This window comes from Patagioenas fasciata, chromosome Z, assembly GCF_037038585.1.
Source record: "Patagioenas fasciata isolate bPatFas1 chromosome Z, bPatFas1.hap1, whole genome shotgun sequence".
In the NCBI taxonomy this organism is placed as follows: Eukaryota; Metazoa; Chordata; class Aves; order Columbiformes; family Columbidae; genus Patagioenas; species Patagioenas fasciata.
The window spans coordinates 83,650,380-83,670,855 of NC_092560.1; the positions used below are offsets into that span (position 1 = coordinate 83,650,380).

General features: G+C 39.0%; 1 protein-coding gene across 4 annotated transcripts in view; it reads right to left on the reverse strand.

Moving 5' to 3' along the window:
* The window catches only part of DYM (dymeclin), a 183,663-nt gene that overhangs the window by 36,234 nt on the left and 126,953 nt on the right, over positions 1–20,476 (reverse strand). For all 4 annotated transcript variants that reach the window (XM_071802758.1, XM_065860660.2, XM_071802757.1 and 1 more), the window contains one exon: positions 4,999–5,181. In XM_071802758.1, the coding sequence (XP_071658859.1) occupies positions 4,999–5,181 (183 nt within the window). The remainder of the gene's footprint in view (positions 1–4,998; positions 5,182–20,476) is intronic.

The window sequence follows — 20,476 nt, forward strand, 5'->3', positions numbered from 1 at the left end:
ATTCTCTGTGAAACGAGGAGCAACGTGTTCAAAGACACGTGAACTTTTTCAAGGTACTCGGCTCTTCTCATCCTCCACTTCTAGTAAAGAAAGTGAGGAGAAAAAAAAAATCACTTATTCAGTCTGGCCCTTTTAATTAGCAGGATCAAAGTTTTTCTAAATAAAATAACCATGAAAGGTCAGTTCTCATGTTCATTGCAAGTCCTGAAACACAAGTTGCTGTGCCAGACTCAAGCCAACTCAACTGATTGTAAAATCGAGCAGGGCAACATCTTCGGAGAATTAAATTCCTAGTAGGAAATTGCATCTATCGGACCCTTTGCACCACTAAACCATCGCTCCCGACCTCCTGCTTTCTATCCAATTATTTTGCAAACAACCGCCTTGCAGCTCCTAGTTAAGCTTGTTCAACCGCATGACATCTATCACTAGGAAACCTGAAAGTCATGAAAAGACAAGCTGAGTTCTCACCATGGCCATGAACCAAACTCGCCCTTCAGAATTACAAGGGAAAAGTCATCACTGAATTCCTGACACATCTGAGGTTGCTGACCAAATTATGGACCACCTCTAGAACAGAGACATATAGATGGGTCACAGCTGAGCCGTTTCTCCGGGGTGAATGACAGGAACCACAGCATTCCTCTTTGTTCCCCATCCAGAGGAATATCCCATTTAGCTAAATGAGATGCGCGATACCCTATTAAGATGACTTTCCAAAATGAAAAGTGAATTAATAGGAAACAGAAGGTATTTTGATTTCAGTTTCTCTGTAGAGCATTAACTGTTCCCATATGTTGCCAGTGAGCTGGCAATGGTGATTTTTAGCTTATTTATAAAATGCCAGAGGTAGATAAGTCGTTCTAAATAAAAGAGTGTTCTATACAATCATGGCCCTTAAACATTACAACCTATTCTTTGCCTCAACATTGAAGCACACAGAGCTTACATGTTATCATCACAGTAACGTGAATGCTTCAAATCCTGAGACCAAGTCCTTAATTACTGTGATCCCACAGTTAACCTGGGCAACTGTCGCTGGTCTGGGCAGCTGTTGTAGCTGCAGAACTGTCCCCATACTCCTGGAGACCTACAGAGATGTTCTTGGTCTTCTGCCCCCATGTCGTGCTGCCAAACGTCTGCTCTCCAGAGATCTTCGAGTCCCTGAAAACCTACCGCAGCGCTTCGTTGTTATTAACATCGGCAAGTCTTTGCTTACGACCTGTGAATCCACAACTATGTGGAAAAGGTTATTTCCTTCCCCTTCACAGCAGTGTTTTATTTTAATAATATCACATCACCTTTGGCTGTGGCTGATCAGCACCCGTTCTATTTGTCCTCAGACGTCCTGTTTCCTACAGCTCTTGTTTCTTCCTAGAATTTCTTCCATGCTGCTGGTTGAACATGAGCCAGTGTGTGCCCAGGTGGCCAAGAGGCCACCAGCATCCTGGATTGTATTAGGAATAGTGAGGCCAGCAGGACTAGAGAAGTGATTGTGCCACTGTGCTGGGCACTGGTGAGGCCAAATCACAAATCCTGGGGGCAGTTTTGGGCCTCTCACGCCAAGAAAGGCCTCGAGGTGCTGGAGCGAGTGGAGAGAAGGGAACGGAGCTGGGGAAGGGGCTGGAGCACAAGTGTGATGGGAGCGGCTGAGGGACCTGGGGGGTTCAGCTGGAGAACAGGAGCTGAGGGGAGACAGGGACACAAAGAAACGGCCTCAAGTTGCGCCAGGGGAGGTTGAGGTTGGATGTGGGGAACAATTTGTTCCCACAGGGGCTGTGGGGCATTGGAACAGGCTGCCCAGGGCAGTGCTGGAGTCACCATCCCTGGAGGGGTTGAAAATACACACAGATGAGGTTCTCAGGGACATGGGGCAGTGCCAGGGGTGGGGTAACGGTTGGACTCAATGATCTTACAGATCCTTTCCAACACAAGTGATTCTAAACCCAGAGTAACGTCACTAGCACCAAAAGACTCAAGGGACACCTCTGGGCTTCTCTCCTTTGCATACCCACCCAGGACTGCAGCAAACAACTCCTTCTATTTGCACCATCAGCTCCTCATTACTACCTTCTCAGTACATTTTCCAACTAATTTTGCATCCAATTTTTAGCATTTTCACCTCTTCAGTGTTTCCTGTTTGTCTGATGAGAACATCATGTGCAACAGAGTCAAACCACTAAGTATTAAAGTCAAGAAACGTCAAAACCATTTTATAGATTCTTGACAAGGCGACCTGGCATATGTTGTGGTGTACAAAACTCATTACAGATTGCACATTTTCTGTATTTTGATCAGATTTCCTCAACACAGAACTTGCTGCCTGTTAGTATTTCTGTAGGAAATACAAATCTGGACTATAGTTTAGGATGGGAGAATCTTACACCCAGCATGAGGAGGATTCTGCTGAAGCACAGAGCGATTTCAGGGTGACCCAGAGCATAACATGAACCTCATGTGGACCTCTAGTGGCATCTGATGATGGAAATTATACTCATGCTTCCACTGTAGTGTGGGTGGAGACACTCCAAACGTATTTTGCTGTTTAATGACCACAAAAAGCACCGGTGGAGAGAATCAAGATGTAGCACAGCCCCTCTAGACAGGTTTGGGGTCCTGATCCTTCTGCCACCAAAAGCTGCAACATTTACCATTTACACTCATGATTTATAAGCTTTGGGCCACCAAATTACATTGAGCACAGCAGTCTGAAACCCAACAGAGTCCCCTGATACATGGGAAGTTGGTGGATCCATCCTGCTCTGAATAATCAGTCTTGGCTACAGAAAAAGCCCCAAAATCCTCTTTCTTACATCAAGCTGGGATGGAAGCTTATATAAGAATATAAGAGCAGGTCAAGAATAGGGAGATCCTCCCTGTGAATACATCCTCCCAGCTTCCAGCAACATATATTTTACGAATTTATTCAGCAAAATCTTTAAATATATATATTTTTTCCCTGTATTTTTGACTCTTTTTGGAGCACATCCACATTTCAGACACTCACAACAACTTAACTCACGTGGCCATGAGGATGGAGCTCCCACCTCCATCACTGTAGAAAACCTGGGAGCCAAGAACTCGGTTCTTCTCAGTGCCAACATAATCCCAGACAAACACCCCCATGTGTACAGCAAAACTTACATGATTTGACACTTTTTCAGGGGATAGGAAGACCGGTCACAACATTTTGGCTGTGGCACACAAGACCAAGACAAACTATGGGATGGCAGCGCTGCCGATGCCGTGTTTATCTGCAGGATGTGACAGGGTAGGAGTCAGCTGAATCTCATCTTTTATTGAGATCTGCAAGCCTGACAGCTCTCAGCATTTGCCAGCTGGTGACAGGTACATTTAAAAAAAAAAAAACTCTTTTTTTGACATCTTCGCTTCTCTAACAAAGGAGCTATTTAAAAATTCAACATGCTCCCCTGGAAAGCTTTAAATAGTTTCTGAATGTAAGTGGCATTATGCTGTAACCTAATATTAGATAGTTTTGGGGAGGAATTGTTTAAATTGTTGAGGAAAACCTACATTTAAGTGTTACAAAGGAAAGGACATGCTGCTATCCGTAGGAAGCACAGGGCTGTCATGAAGGAGCTATGGCCAGCACTCATTTTCTTGGATCTGGACAAGTGACGAGAGAAGATGTCTATCTCAGTCAGGAATGAAAGAGAAGTGGAGAAGAGGAGAAGAGAAGAGGAGAAGAAGAAAATAGGAGAAGAAGAAAATAGGAGAAGAAGAAAATAGGAGAAGGAGGAGAAGGAGAAGAAGGAGAAGGAGAAGGAGAAGGAGAAGGAGAAGGAGAAGGAGAAGGAGAAGGAGAAGGAGAAGGAGAAGGAGAAGGAGAAGGAGAAGGAGAAGGAGAAGGAGAAGGAGAAGGAGAAGGAGAAGGAGATAAGATGACAAGAAGAGGAAAGGAAGAAGAGAAGAAGGGAAGAAGAAAGGAAGCAGAAAAGAAGAAGAGATGAAAAAGAGGAGAAGAGAATAAGAAGAAAAAAGAGAAAGAAGACAATCAGGACTTATCTTCACTGCCCATACCATCTCTTTACACATATTGAAGACATCTTGTCCTAATCATCCGGGCAGTACAACACTGTATTCTGTAGCTGCCAAAAATTCGGAGAGTTTTGAGCTCCGAATCCTCTGCTCTCCAAGCTCTTGCTTGACCAGAAAACACGAAGTGAGAACAGAAGAGGAAGAGGGAGGTACAGAGCAGGATTTCAGTTCGACATTTAAAATTCCTTTACGGATCATCAGAAATCTGTCAATCTTCAGTCATATTTTAAAATGAAAGCACCTCAGCATTGCTCAGCTCTGCAAATACTGACTTGACAAAAGAGAAATATTTATTGCGCTTAAAAATCTGTTGTTTTCTATCAGAAGTTATTACTCGGGTTCTCAATACAAATACTAAAGCCACCATCAGCTGCAGCAGTAATTAATTAACCACTGTTTTCCAGAGTCATACTCCATGGAGGGTCACAGTGCTAGCAGCTTCTGATCCGCAGCTATTTTTGGTTTTAATTCTAAAATGTTTACTTACCCTAAAGAGATTGATGTGGAGAGACACTTTTTAGGTGAGACCAACACACAGATAAAGGCAGCTGAACGTCTGCTCTTAAAAAACATCCCCTATATTCATTAATAAACTAGTGAGGGGATTAAGAAAAAGATTGGCTGATGATGGGAACGTGTTTTGTCTTCCATGAAAGGCTTTTAACAAGGGGTAGTTAAGAGAAGCTGGTGGTGTCCTTCCCTGGGGGAGTGAAAGATGTGTCACAGGTTGGGAATTCCTTACCAGACACATCCCAAACTCTCCCAAATTAAAGATGTTGCCCAGAAAAAAGTCAGTGGAAGCCTAGGAAATAGGGGAGAGAACCTCCAACATTTCAGAAGTAACTTGATAGAGACAATGAATACTTTCCACCTCTCAAAAGGATAAAAAAAAGATCCAACAACCAAGTGTAAGCACCCGTTCGACAACGCATCACTCACCAGGTCTATGTTTTGCATGATGTCCTGGAAGGAAGGGTGAGTTCGAAACTGCTCAAACAGATCCCGCTTGTAAAGCAGCGCGTACACCAGGTTGGGGTTGTGGTGAAGAGAATTGGTCAGGCAGGAGTTGATGATCTCCAGCATCATGCGGATCACTTCCTCGATCACGTTCAGGTCTTGTGCCTTTAAAAAAAAAAGGAAAAAAAGGTCAGCATGCCCTTTTCCATCATAAAATAGATGAGGTAATAAAGGCAGAGCACAGGTAATTATTACTAATGGAGCTATTAGCTGGTTAATGTCTCAACAGTGAGCAAATCTGGCGTGCCTGTATCTGGAAAGAGATCTGTTTTTTCCTGTAATAACCCAAATTTTAACCGAACCGCTCTAGTCTTCAGCCTCAGAGCTCGATTCTCTCAACAGGAGTCATCTTCTTACGCCAACAAGAATTCAAATACTGTCATCAGCCAAATTCACTACGGGTTAAGTGAACTTAATCTTTTCAAACCTTCCTATGGTAAGTAAAAGCATTTGAGCATATACTTAATTGAATACATTTTCTGTTGAGTCCCTGCTTGGGGAGGAGGGACAGGGTGGAGAAAAAAAAAAGACAATAAAAAGTGGCTGGTGAAAGAGAAAAGCAAAGACGGGAGAAGGAAAACTGACTGGATCAAAAGCCATCGCACCCTCAACATCTGACAGGGGTGGGTTAACGGTTGGACTGGATCATCTTGAGGGTCTTTTCCAATCAAGATGATTCTGTGATTATCCACACCGCTTGTCTTCTGCATGTACAAAGGAGATTTAAGCGACGAAATCCTTTGGAAATTCTTGTTTGAAGACCAGTATTTGGTGTGCACACTCCAATGAAATTTTCTTCTTTAGAACAGTGTCTGACTGCAGAGGTTACGGATTATTTTTCAAACATGAGGATTTCCTCCTCTTTTAATAACTTTGTCTCAACCGCATGAATTACCATTGCAGTGCAGCGAACGATGGCAGAAATGATGGCACACCGTACCATCTCTGGTGGAACAATCTGAATCCCAAAATGTCCAGTAATAGGAAGATCAATGCAGAAGGAAGGCAATTTAACGATAGATGGGAAAGCGAATACATGTTTGTGTTTCAAGGAGAAAAAACAGGATGTTTTTTCTGTTATGAGACAGTGTCAGTGATAAAGGCGCAAAACACACATAACTGAGGGGCAAACACAATCCTAAAATTACATTCGGCCCTTTGAAGGCAACCGCGATGCTGATGTGGCTCCCCGTGAGAATGAGTTTGACACCCCTGACTGAATCTGTCAATGGGATCACTTTCTATAGAAGAAACAATCTTCACATTCAAAACAGAGATGGTTCCTCTGTCTGTAGCTGTGTGCTATGAAATAACATCCCACTGAGAGGCTGTGAAATATGTATAATGCACAATACTAGACAAAACCTAAAATAATGGCTTCAGCTGGAATTTGAAGAAAAATCCAGACCTGGCTGATTTATCTGGAGTGGTATGTGCTTATGAAGCTGGATTTAATCCAGAATATGGTATATGATGGTGGCTTTGGCATCATTCTCTCCCCAGAGCAGCAAGATGACCTAGTGGCTGAGACACTATCCTTAAATACAGAATACTTTACTTTTGCAGCAAGATTGTGATTCAGGATCAAGCAAAGTCTATATAATTACCAGAAAGGTAACAAGCCACACAATTTCTCTTCAAAAATTAAATTATTTTTAATAAAATATGTTCATTCAGGCATACAGAAAGCATTGCTAACCATATTCAAACATGCTATTTTCAAGAAAACACAGACTCTGCTATTGGTCAAACAATTAAAAGTTACCAGAGGTTATTGCTCAGTAATTAAAGTTTTTAGAAGCTGAGGGACAGAACTGTTTTCAGCTATGATGTTCCAGGTGAAGAATCTGGGATGCAAATAAAAAAATACAGGAGCTGCAGTAAAGATTTTTACCCATAACTAACTACATATATGTATATATAGATATAAAAGTTATTTATAAGAATGAGCTTCTTAAAAGACTGGGACTAAATACCAGCCCTGCATATATGTTATCTGGAGAGCTGTATGCTCCTATAATTAGCGATTAAAGCATTTGTAAGGGCTTAAAACTTTGCAAAACAGGAAAAAACAAGCAGAAAGCCAAGGACGGCGTCAGATGAGACAATGGAGAAACGTCGTAAGAGCCGATAAAACGCTGCGGTGCTTTTGCCACCCCAGTATCTCCACATTCACAAGCGGTGTTACCACAGATAGAAATTAGGCTACAAAAACATTTTGAAGTGGAAGAGAAGTTATCACCTCCTGTATTAACTTTTAGACCAGCTGAACCCTGCTGAAATGCAGAAAACGTATGGTCAAGACATGGTCTACCACATCAATCTTGTAGGACTACTCATTTTTTTTTTACTGAATTGGCTGTTATACAAAATGAAAAGCCAGATATTAATTTTGGGGGGAACAGATAGGCCAGTTTCAATCTATCAAACGTACATTTAAATGAGAGGGGAGTTAAAAGTTAACAGTGTTTTCTTATTGTTTACAACTGCCAAATTCAACATGGGACTAAAATATAAAATTATTACAGTATTCCTTTACAAAACAGGGCTCAGCTGCCTCTGTTGACACTGATAAGAATCAGTCCTCCCTCCACATATTTTTGTTTGTTTATGTACACAAAAAAAATTATACTCATCATTAAAAGAAATGTGTCAGTTAAAGCTCTGTACCAGCTTTCTGAGACTGAAATCTTGCCTGCAAAAGGGCTGGTAACCACCTCATGGTTCCTTCGCAGGATAGGAATTAAATGTGGTGCTTTTTTGCAAAAAAAAATCATTTTTAAGGCAAAAACGCAGATGTTTGGTCATGTTGTGGTTGCACAAGGGACAAACCAAGCAGCGGCAGCTACAAGCGATGCAGGTACAATTCTGGTTAGCACGAGTCTGTTTTGTTGTTGCTAAAGGAAAAAGGAAAAAACAAGCGATAACGCCAGAGAAAAGAGAATGAAAACACGCCGAGCACAGGAATGAGAACATCATCTGGGAAAAAATAGTCCGAGTTCGATAAACACTCACAAGGAAGACACAAATGTGCAAAGCCAAAGAAAACCGTGGGCAGAGCTGCATGTTCTCAGCTCTCAGCATCCTGCGATCTTGTTGCTTTCCTTGCTGCGATGTAATTAATAATTAGCGTGACATCCTCTTGGGCAAAGGTCTCCAGATAATTCAATATTTAAATAGCGCTGAACGACATTGATGTGTAAAAAGAATTGAAAAGTGTATGGTTTATAGAATATCAGTCAAGCAGTCTAAACGTCAAAACCCAGTTTAATATATGGTACCTGTCTTCTAGTTTCTACACCGGAACATTCTGAGTGCTTATCCTGTTCATTTAATTTTACATTAAATTAATTTTATTTTTATTAATTTTTAATTTTAGTTTTTAGAGAACTGGTTGAAAGAATGCAAATCTCCAGCTTCTAAATCCCACTAATTCCTAGGAGATAAAGGAAAACATGTCCATGTGTCACTCAGGTTAACTTTGCTCAATCATACCTCATAACTCGTACTGCCTAATAAAAACCACGACAAAATTACTCCGGTTTTTGCTTTCTTTCCTCCTATGCTAGTTTATATGGAAAATAAGTCATTTGAAATCAGAATTTCGGTCACTTGTGATGTTATAAAGAGATACTTCTATGCAAGAGTTGGCTCTTGGACCCAGGTACAGGCTTTTAAGCAGGGCCTGTTGCGACAGGACAAGAGGTGATGGTTTGAGATGAAGAGGGGAGATTCAGACATTTCGCTCACGGCAGTGGTTGGACTGGATGAGCTTCCAAGGTCCCTTCCAACCCAAACCATTCGATGATTCTATTCCATGATTCCAAAAAACACTACTGCACAAACTTCAGTCTCGTATGGAGTCCACACAATGTGTTATGATTAAACATTTATTTATTGCAAGCTAGAATTCACTTAAATGCAATATTTTTTTTCCCCCTTTTTACCTGAATGTATAGTAATCTGCAATCCAAAGCAACAAATAATTCTACATCTAACCAGATCCACTTTGCAACCTTTTAAAAATCAGAGACCTAACAGCGCACCTTTTCCTTTGTGGGATCCATAGAATGGTGCTATGCAGTATACAACAATATATAGATATTCAGGATGTTACTGCCTAGTAAAAAATCCCCACTTCTCACTGCAGCAATTTTCAAGGAAACTGATACTTTTGGCTAAAAAAAACACTGGAGACTTCTACATGTTGAAATGGTACGATGCTGAATGCTATCGAAAAGGCAGTTATATATCTATATATCTAAGGTTACTGCAATCTGAGCAGGAAGAAGGTTATCTGGCTGAAAAAACAAAACCCAAGCAGGGATGGGTAATGCAATATGCTATCGCCATACAATGTATATAGGGTAAAAAAGAAAAAAAAAAAATAAATCAAAAAAGGTGCACTATAGTGAAGTCTTAATCCAAGAAACCTGATGAAATAAAGTGGAAGTGCCACTTATAATAGCAGAAGAAATATATGATGGAAATACAGGCTGACAAACCCCGCAATTTTGAACTTACTGCTTATGACAATGAATGGCTTTTAGCAGGTGGTATCTCGCAGCTGGTAACAGGAAGCCTTGAAATTTGAATTCTCTAAAGTGTAGATTTATTTACATTGAAGCTTGGTGGCTTTAGGTCACAATTACCAACACCGAAAGCCCTCTCCTGTGGAGCAAGGGTGCACATGGTATGGAAAAGCTGTAGTGAAGCTACTTAGAGGAGCTTTATCTTGAGATATTTTAATGTTTCCCTTCCTAACAACTCCACAATTCAAAGCAGCAAAACCACCTCTGAATTTCCACTTCCCCAGCTGTTCCTGACTGTCCCCTCAAGGCCATTTTGTCCCATTGAAAGTCAGCTGGGGTGAAGGAAGAGCCGCAGGATGATGCGGTGGGTCCGGCATTTGGCGTAGCAGGCAGGAGCGCGTCATGGTCGTGTTGCTGGTAACGAGATGGGGACCACTCATCCTCAGAGCCTCACCCCTGCCGTGAGCGAGGGAATGAACCAAAGAAAGATGAGGATGAAGGTGGTACAGGCAACCTTAATAATGGCTTTTCTTTATTATGAGCCCTTAATCCATGACGCCTCATTCATGTGATATATTTTCAGTGAGATTTCCTCTCAAAAAAACATAATCTGCAAACATATAAACCTGTAATCATAAACAACTACTTCCTTCATGATGCACATATGACTTGAAAGGCAATTTTGTCATCGACAGAAAACAAAGGATACATGTACCATGTACTTAACACTCATACAAAAAGACTCAGAATGCTGAATTAACCCCAAACAGCTCTGGCCGTCCTGGATTTTACCAGGGAAAAAAACACAGAGGAAAAATTTGACAAACTACTCCAGATCCATCAGCTACATCCACAAAAAGTCTAGATGAACAGACAGCTTCAGTTCATTTTCCACATTTTTTTCAGCTAGCTTTACAGATGTTATGGAGTACTTCAAATAATTATATTTTTGGATATTCAGTGGTTAGCTCTTTCATGCTTGCCCGTAACGCAACTATTATAAACTCCAGGGTGATGCACTCTATAGAACAGACGAGTTGACACTCAGGGAATTTCACCTTGATAACATCATTTAACAGCATCCACAGTTCTAACGATGTAAACTTCCCTTTCCTCTTCACAGGGCAATTTCTACAGTTAAATAGTTTCAAATAATTTACTTTATTTTTAGTTACTTTAAGAGAAGCATACACATCTTGTTTGTATTAGCTTTGGGGAGCTTCCAAGAGAGCTGTCTGAATTTCCTGCATTTTCAGCAGAAAATAAAACCTTCAACAAAATAAACTTGTTCTGTCAAACGACTGGAAGAGCAGAGGGGAAAGAAGGAAGCGCCCAAGAAAGCTGCTCTGACATTTAATGCGCAAATGAACTTCAAAGCCAAGCTTTTGGTGACAGAAATCTTACTTTATCTATTTTACTGGCACAACACCTTGGCCGTTGTATGTTAAACCCAGATAACTTTCAGTCATAATGTTGAACTGTGGGAAAATAGGTATTAAGGAAAAAAATTGCAGGGTTTGCTCCGAATATAACCTCAACACCGTCATCTCTTCTTCTACCCATGCACTTTAAAATTCCAACCTAAACCAATCTTATGTTGAAATACTTTAACTTATCCTCTATCTTCCTACAAAGTCATGTTCCCAAATAAACGAAAAATTTCTAGATATTTACCTAAATTCCCACAGTGCTTTACTGATTCTTGGTGATGCTTCGTTCCATAGCCCTGTGCCCATTTTATAGAATTGTTTTCATTGGAAAAGACGTTTAAGATTGAGTCCAACCATTAACCCAACATCCAAAGGGATGAAGAGGTACTTAAGTGCAGGAGAGATGTAGAATTTGGTACTTTGTTGAGACCGGGATTCAGTATCACGACTGAAGAAGGTGTTTAGTTTCACAAACCAGGATTTAGACAATCCTCGTCTTTGGCATTTAATCCCAAACTCCATTCTTGGGAACCTCCCATCTAATTCAAATGTTGAATTCCACCCTGGAATGCAAAGGGGTGACAAATCTCCTAAGATGGTAAAATGACAAATCAAATCAAATCAAATTATTTTCAGCCCAAATAGCTTCATAAAAAGTAAATTATTATGGAAGGCATCTACTCAAGGTCAAACTTCAGAGGCTGATCTAAGCCCACCAAAAAGCTCCAGAATAAGGGGATCCACCACAACGCCCAAAATACCCGGCAGTCACCAGCTGGGGACCCTGTCCGTGCACGAACAAAGTATTTCCAAACCATGTCCAACCACAACAACAAAACTCTGTATTTAGGAGAACTCAACCAAATAATTTTCTAAGGTCCCACAAAACCTGGGAAGCACCTGCTGCTGCAAAAATGACAATGTTCCTACTAAGGAAATTTAAAACTGGGAATCTGTATTTTTCTCAAATCGTGTGTGGAAAAAAAATGAAATTTTCCTGCTGTTGAAACAAAATGGAGAATTTCCCATCTTTCCTTGAAATCGAGCAGTATTCCCCAGAGGGATAGGAAGGTTTTGTTTGGTTCGCCTGGTAGGACAGGAAAGAACAAGTTCCATATGCAACCCAGCTCCACCATACAAAGGTAAATAGATTATCATGATCCAGGCTAATTAACAGAACCTGACTACCTTGAGCAGAGTTTAACGACTTTAAAGATGTCACTCAAGTAAAAAAGTTTCTGATTCCAGCTCAGCTGTAAAATATCACTAGGAAAACTATTCAGAGACATTATGCAGTTATTACCACTACGTGAACTGAAACTTCGACACTACCTAATTAGTTTTTATTTTAATTGCATGGCAGGTCTTATATAACCCTCACATAAAGTTTCATAGTTTTGCATTTAATATATAAATGTTATTTAAAGAAATCTCTTGACCTTAAAGACAACTCCTGATGAACCTCTCTAAAGCAATTGGTCCTCTAAAAACGAACGAGTGTAATAATTTTTCAGGAGGGTACAGTCGCTAACATACACATCAATGTTTGTGTTTTACTACGTACTTAAGTCCAGCTTTAAGAACTTTACAATATCTTTAATGCGTTCTTGGAATGGATTCTTGTCCTTTTTATCCTACATGATATTTAACTGAAGTACAGAAGCTCCTGCTTCTATCATGAAGAATAAGATGGAAAAACATGACATTTTGCAAAAAGACCAATTAGCAATTTAAACCAAACAGTTTTCTTCACATTTTCCCTTCACACCTCCCAAACTTGCCTCCAGACAGTCCACCAGTTACAGGAATGTAATTTACCCACCAGCTCCTGACAGACCCACCATCATCTCTGACTATACTATCAACTATTTTCTTCATGCCTGGTATTATATTTGGCAGTAACAACTATGGCGCTCATTGCAAAATATATATATACATACACACACATCTAAGGGCATATTTCCAATGAACCAACCGCTGTCATTCAAGAAAATCACTCAGTGCTATGGATTTTGTGGATCTATTTTCAGTGTTTAAGCAATTTTAATTGAGAAAGTTTCAAAACTAACTGAATAAATCTCAACCCTCACTAAAGCCGGCAACTAGAAGCCGAAATCACAAGTTCTCCACTGGTTCCTCACCGATTCCATCCAGTGGTTCGGCATCTTTGCCGTGACATTTCCAAACTGTCATTGCCTTGGAACCATGACAGGTTTCCTCCACTGAAAGCACCACTCTGAATAATTTTCACCCTATTTTAAAAGGAAAAAACATCACAACCAAGACTGTGGAATCCAAGTCCTCGATAACTGAAACTGATTGCATCAAGTTTCCGTAATTTCCGTACAATCCAAACAGAAGATCTTGTGGTCCTGATGACGCCCAGGAAAAAAGTCAGTGCTGCTCTCCACATGCTCAGCAGCCAAAAAATGTTCTATATTCTTGCCCTGAGGGTGAAAATTGCTCTTGAAATTTTTGTGGGAGGCATAAGAAAGTCCAAAGGAGTCAGGAGAGCAGGTATTTCCGTCATTACAATTCGGGAACATCAAGAAGGCAAATATGAGATTCCTCCTTTGCTCAAATAAGAAAAATCTCCGCAAAGGTAAAGTGAGTGAAGATATTAATAGAAAAATCACCAAACAAGAAAATTCTCTGCAAAAGTCAACTGAGATCAGTAGAAAAGAGAAAATCACCACAAAATAGAAAAAAACACCAACCCTGTAGACTGCCTTCTGATAATATAAGTCACGTTTAAAATTAATAATAATAAAAAGGTTGATTTAACCCACTGGTGTTCATACAGAACAGAAGGTGACAATGTGCACACAGAAAAATTTTTATGATGGTGCACTATTCCTTTAATGTTTTAGCTCCTTAAAGTCTATAAATATATAAATGTCGGGTCCCAAATAATCAACACTTGACTATGGTCCAGGATCCCCAAACTGTTGTGAGCAAGAATATGCTGCTTTACAGTCATCAATTTACCCCAGGGCTGAAGAGAAATCATGAAGAGCACTTTCATTTCTTCCAATATATTCAGATACAGTAGAGTTAGAAAAGGAATTCAGAAATACAACCCTTGTCATGCAGACTACACTGATTCTTTCACTGGTGTTAAATATTTTGAAAATTAAAGCGATAGAAAAAAATGATGTGAGAAACCTATCATATTAAAAAGAAAAAAATTCATTATTGATCTTTGAAGTGGTCTAAAGAATCTATAGGTAAGCATTTTTAAAATGTAAAAGTATAAAAAAAAATGTATTTATTTATTTTTCTCTTACCACCTCTTCAAAGCTAGTCACTGCCAGGAGTAGAAATATCACTTATTCTATTAAGATGGGCCTGAAAAACCTCTGTAAAATTTCAATAAATGCTCTCACAGGTCAAATAAAATGCAAATAGAAAGGAGAAGAGAAACAGCCTTTTGAGAGTTGATGGCAGGCAAAGCAAATATATGGAGTCGCTTTTAAATTAAATGTTGCTTTTACTACATTCCACTTATTTTTCAAGTGCGTTCCCCTGGATGCCGCATAAATTCGGGTGCACACAGGAGCTCAGGACAGCCAAATGGTTTGGAACCAACCTGAACGCCCAAAAATGAACCTTTAAATGAGATGTGGAAAAACACAAAAGTGACAGAAAATAATTCTACAAGTCTATGAACACAGGTACCTGCTCCAAAATGAATTAAATGCGACAGATGACATTGTCTTAAAAGTTTAAGCAAAACTCTCTTGACAGAAATACGCCAAAACTGCTTTGTCCAACTAGATAAAATTTCCTGAAATATTCAGGAAGTCTCATGTTTTGGCAATAAAACTTAAATTTTTGTAGGCTGGTTGATAAGATGACTGACGTGGACAAGATGAGAGATCATGGAGTAGCACTTGGGTATGTGGGACATCCATCCCTCAGCTCTTACTCGTCAAAATCCTGTAAGCAATGATGTTTACCTATTAATTAAGCTAAGTTTTCTCATTAATTCTAATTAACAGACTCTACCACAAGGTAAGACGGTGAATTTTTTGTGGAAAAATAATTTAATATTTCATAAAATTTCAATGAAGCTTTTGCCCATGGGGACGTGATGTGACTCTTCCTATTGTCTCGATTTATCAAAATCTAAAAGATTAGTGTGGGAATGGGAAATCTTGTCATTATTTTTCAGAATTTTTTCTTTCTAAATCTGTATTGAGTAACATCTGATTTCTTTGCAAGTGCCATGGATTAGTTGCTGGTGCGTAGATTAAAAACCTTGCTTTAGGATCTGCAACATCCATTATCTTCGATTCATCTGATGGGAAAAGACAGACTTCAGATTTTTATTCCTATTGCAATGAAAAAAATTACATTTAACCTGTAATTTAGCATCAGTCCTTTTTTCTCTTGAAGAGCATGGGTGTTTTTTGTTATTCGCAAACAGTTTAAGGTCAAGTGTTTTGGGGTAGCACACACACAAAGGCTGGAGTGGAACAGCCTCTGTACATGGTGTACCAGCTCAATATCAAGAAAAAAGCATCAGAACATGATGTTTTTGCAGAAAGAAAAAAAAGAAAGTCATATATTTCAGTAGCAGGCCACTGATCACTCAGTTTGGGCTCGAGCCTGAGTATGTACAAGAGCAGTTCTGGAAAAGCTCCACCACATTCCAGTAACATATCTAAAGGGCAATAAAAATAATAATAATCTTACTCGTCTCGACGTTGTTTCAGAGCAGCGTGGGCAATCGCAGACATTCCCCAACAGCGGTGGGAATAAGAATATAGCAGGATTAAATCACGGTAATATACTAGTCTTCCCTCTTTATGAATGTTTTAAAAGATCCTTCCCTGAAATGGCTTTATATGTTTGGCAGAAAACAGATGTACAATATGACTATCAGCTTTTTGTTTGGGTTTTTAAAATTTCTTTCCCCCTTGAAAAACATCAGAAAATATTATGTTGGTATGTTTCAAGAAAAAACAAGAGTATCCATTTATGTGTTGATCCAAAACTCCTGCTGTTGCTTTAAAATCAAAGCTGCAGAGTTAAACCCTCACACCCACACCAGACTGAGAAAGCAGAGGTTTCCCTCCCAACGTATTAATATCTATGTTAAGATATAATTAAATTATAAGTTCACTATCATTACACAGAGTCCTTTAACCATTGTGTTTGTATCTAACTCATAGCAGGTTAAAAAGTTATAATTTTTGTCCAATTTCTGGGTTATTGTTGCCATAATTAACCAATTCTGTGGAAGAATTTATATTAAAAAAAATTGATTTAGCACACAAAGTGTGCAATGCATTCCCCTATGTTGTTTAGTTCATAAAACGACAAAGTAAAGAGAAACTTAAGAGAAATCGCCAGTTCCATGGAAGGAAAATATAAGTTTCTATTTCCAGTTATGTCTGTGAAAAGCATGCGGTTGACTGTATAGAATCCAATAAATGCGAAAGCAAGAGATTCTCCTAAATTTCTATTTCTTCTAAATACACATTAAAAAAAGTTAAATACAAAGAAAAAAAAGTTTGAATGCTTTGACAGGTTTCCCACAAAGTTATTTCACAGAGAAGAAGAATCTACTGTCAACACAGATGAACACAATTAAAATTCTCTTTAATGTTGTTTTTCAGGCCAGGTGATGAGGAAATCAGTTTTCAATAAGTGGATTATTTTGCTCCATGTGATGCAGCAGAGGGTCTGAATTTCTGCTTATATCAATTATTATTCTTCTCCAAACCTCCTCCTTTTTCAAGTCATCCCATGACTCTTTCAATCTTATTTGACTCATTCTCTCTAAAATATTCTCATTTCCTTCATCCCACCATTCGGTCCCACACTGTCAATTACCATGATGCATGACATGATACTTAATATTATATTTAATATTAAAAACAACCATTACTGTGAGAATTGCCCTTGGCAATATGTTGTTCAGGGGGATAATACTTCTCCAAGAACATAAATTTTAAGTTGATGGGACCATGATTCTCTAACCAGGGCACAACTGGATCCTGTGCAGGTCCAAACCGGTCCCTGTTCCAGTTCAGACAGATTTGAGCAGCAATTTGACAGGTGAACAATTTCCTGCATGATTTTATCCACATTATCTTCCTCTTGTAATCTTCTTCAAAATCACTAAGTCTTGATTTACTTAATTTTCTCTTATTTTCTCTTGCTGTCATTCCAATTGCAAATCATAGATACCTGCAATGGAAAAAATCTAAAGATTTCTGTTATACTGCATTTTTAAAATAACTACTTTTAAAAACTATTTTTAATAACTATTTTATTTTAATAACTATTTACTACTCTACAGAAATGGATTGATTTTTTTTAAACAGCTAAACCAGATCCCTGGTCAGTCCCCAAGTGTCTCTGTAAAATGTGAAAAGAAGTAGTTGGAAATAGAAAGTGAAACATCAAAAAGTTCTCATGTTTCACCAATGTCTCAAATAGAAAAAGTAGCACGAAAAAGAAATCCCAATTCCAATGAAGTATTTAGTACCAAACAGCCTAAAAGTCTCTGACCAGACTTCCTTCTGCATCCATTTCCTTGACTTCATATGGCTGCACGTTTAAATAAGAACAGAATGATATGATTATAACATATGGTAACACACTTCTGGTTTTTAAGCACTACATTTTGCAATCAAAACCTTGCTTTAGGAACACTAAAAGTTTGGTTTACTACATTGTTGAAATACAGAGCAGTTCCAAAAATAAATCCTACTTTTTGGAGAGCTACTGGATGGGGATTTTTTATTTGTCTGTGGTGGTTTGACAAAATCCGACCACGCAGAGCAATCGGGAAAAGCATCTAAAATCCAAATCAGCAAAGAAAGATGCTTCAGAATGTTCCTTTTTTCATCCACAATCTTCAAAAAACTGGAATTCATCCGAGCTGAGCAAATGTTGGCTTACAAGGCAGTAATAAAAAATTCAAAAAACTGGCATAATGTATACCCTTTACTGCAAAATAATGACAATATCCTAAACCTATATAACTATTAAAGGAGGAAAATAAGAAAAAAATTATAACGTTCATGTTTGGCTTTCTTCAAATGTGTGTAATAACCAAAATAATTGGCTTTTTCAACGGCTTTACCAGGTGTTTGTATCACTAATGTCAGTTCTTCCCACTTCTTCTAATTTGTTCTCATGTCTCCTAAATCTGAAGAGCGAAAGCTTTCAGTCACATTCATAAGCTGCTGCTGCCACACTAAATATTCTTAAAAAAAAAAATAAAATAGCAATTTTCACCCTTATTTTCCCAAATATTGAGAGTATTAAAGTGGAATACAGCTTAATGCCACCTACTTAACATGAATATCAGACACCAGTGAGACTTCTGTGGAACTCCTGAATGATGAAAGAAAAACATCATTTTGAAGAACAACTTGATTTTCCTCAACGTATTTGTCTAAAAAACCTTCAACCACAAGCCTATGATTAAAATCACAATAATGTAAACACCAACTGCAAATAACTATTAGCCCATTATATTAATATATGGAAGTTTAAATAGATGGAACTTCACCAACATTTTCATCACAGAATTTTAGGATCATTTGCTCTTTCTGTTTAAGGATAATTTATACAGCACTTTTTTCAGGAAAGTGTCCATGTCAAAGAAATAACTGATTAATAAATCAGACAGAACTGCACAATTCGGCGATCGCTCAATACAAAAGCTTTAGATTCGGGTTACATTCGTTATTTCAGTCTATTCTGAAATTGCTATTTTTTGATGATATAAAAATAGGGGGATTAGGTAGGAGTAATATTCTTTAAAATATAATTCAGCTGAAGGAGGGTATGATTAATATTTAGAAAATGTATTTATAATTCTTTGGCTCAATACTGGAGTGGGGACAGGCATAGCCAAGAATAACCTGATATTGAAAACTTTACTTGTGCTCATGAGCCATCAACTCAGAGTAATCAAAAAGAAGGTAATTCAGTGTAAAACAAGGCGATTCTCCTATTAAATGCCACTTAAATTATTAAAATTCACATATCATAAAAGCCATTAAAATATTGTACTGGTTTACCATGTCCTACCTTCAGTAAACATCTTTAAAAAAATCTTGTATAATCATATTTTAAGTTTATTACAGTAGAAAAAGAGGATCTAAAAATTAAGAGAAAAATTAAGTTTTCTACACTATTAACAATATGTGCTTAATTCAATAAAAAAATCTTACTGAGTGACTTTGTGACATATAGAAATTGAATAAAATACAGGGAAAAATAGTATTGAAGAGACCTAAGCGGCGCTTTTGGTGAAAAGTAGGTAATTTCTGAGTTTTCAAGAAATATTATGACACAATAAACTACCTAGGCTTTTTCCCTCCTCCCCACTGTTCAACAAATCTGGACAATATCTCAATTAGGAGTCTTGATTTAATTTGCTCAAAATTTCCCATTCTGCCACCAGCGTCTTCAATTCTCCAGCTTAACGAGTAATCCGCATTTTGTACATTCGCAGCAGTTACTGCTAAGTAGCATTTTTACAGACTCCCAGCTAAACGACATTAATTGCATCATGCTAACGTGCTTATGGCTGACCGGTTTATTTGCAAGTGGATTTAATTTCATTTCTGGATCATTACTGGAGTCATCAGACGATCGTGGGGAAGATTTCTTACTTTTTCACGATTGCACGCATCTATAGGAAAACATCTATGTCTGGTGGCAAGTTCTGCGTTCAACCCGTTCTGTAGATAATTTCAAAAATTAGATAGAGCTGCAGCTTTATTATACGACAAAACATCATAACGTTAATTTACAGTTTGAATACTGTTCACATTGATAGTGCATGAAATACTTGTCCACTGCATGCTGGATAGGAGAAAAAAACCTAACTTTTTTGCATGTTATAGAATCATAGAATCGTTTCAGTTGGATGCGACACTCAAGATCATGGAGTCCAACCATTAACCCACCCCTGGCACTGCCCCATGTCCCTGAGAACCTCATCTGTGTGTCTGTTCAACCCCTCCAGGGATGGTGACTCCAGCACTGCCCTGGGCAGCCTGTTCCAATGCCCCACAGCCCCTGTGGGAAGAAATTGTTCCCCACATCCAACCTCAACCTCCCCTGGCGCAACTTGAGGCCGTTTCTTTGTGTCCCTGTCTCCCCTCAGCTCCTGTTCTCCAGCTGAACCCCCCAGGTCCCTCAGCCGCTCCCATCACACTTGTGCTCCAGCCCCTTCCCCAGCTCCGTTCCCTTCTCTCCACTCGCTCCAGCACCTCAAGGCCTTTCTTGGCGTGAGGGGCCCAAAACTGCCCCCAGGATTTGAGGCTTGTCCTCCCCAGTGCCCAGCACAGTGGCACAATCACTTTTCTAGTTCTGCTGGCCACACTATTCCCGATACAATCCAGGATGCTGGTGGCCTCTTGGCCACCTGGATACACGCTGGCTCATGTTCAGACACTGTCACCA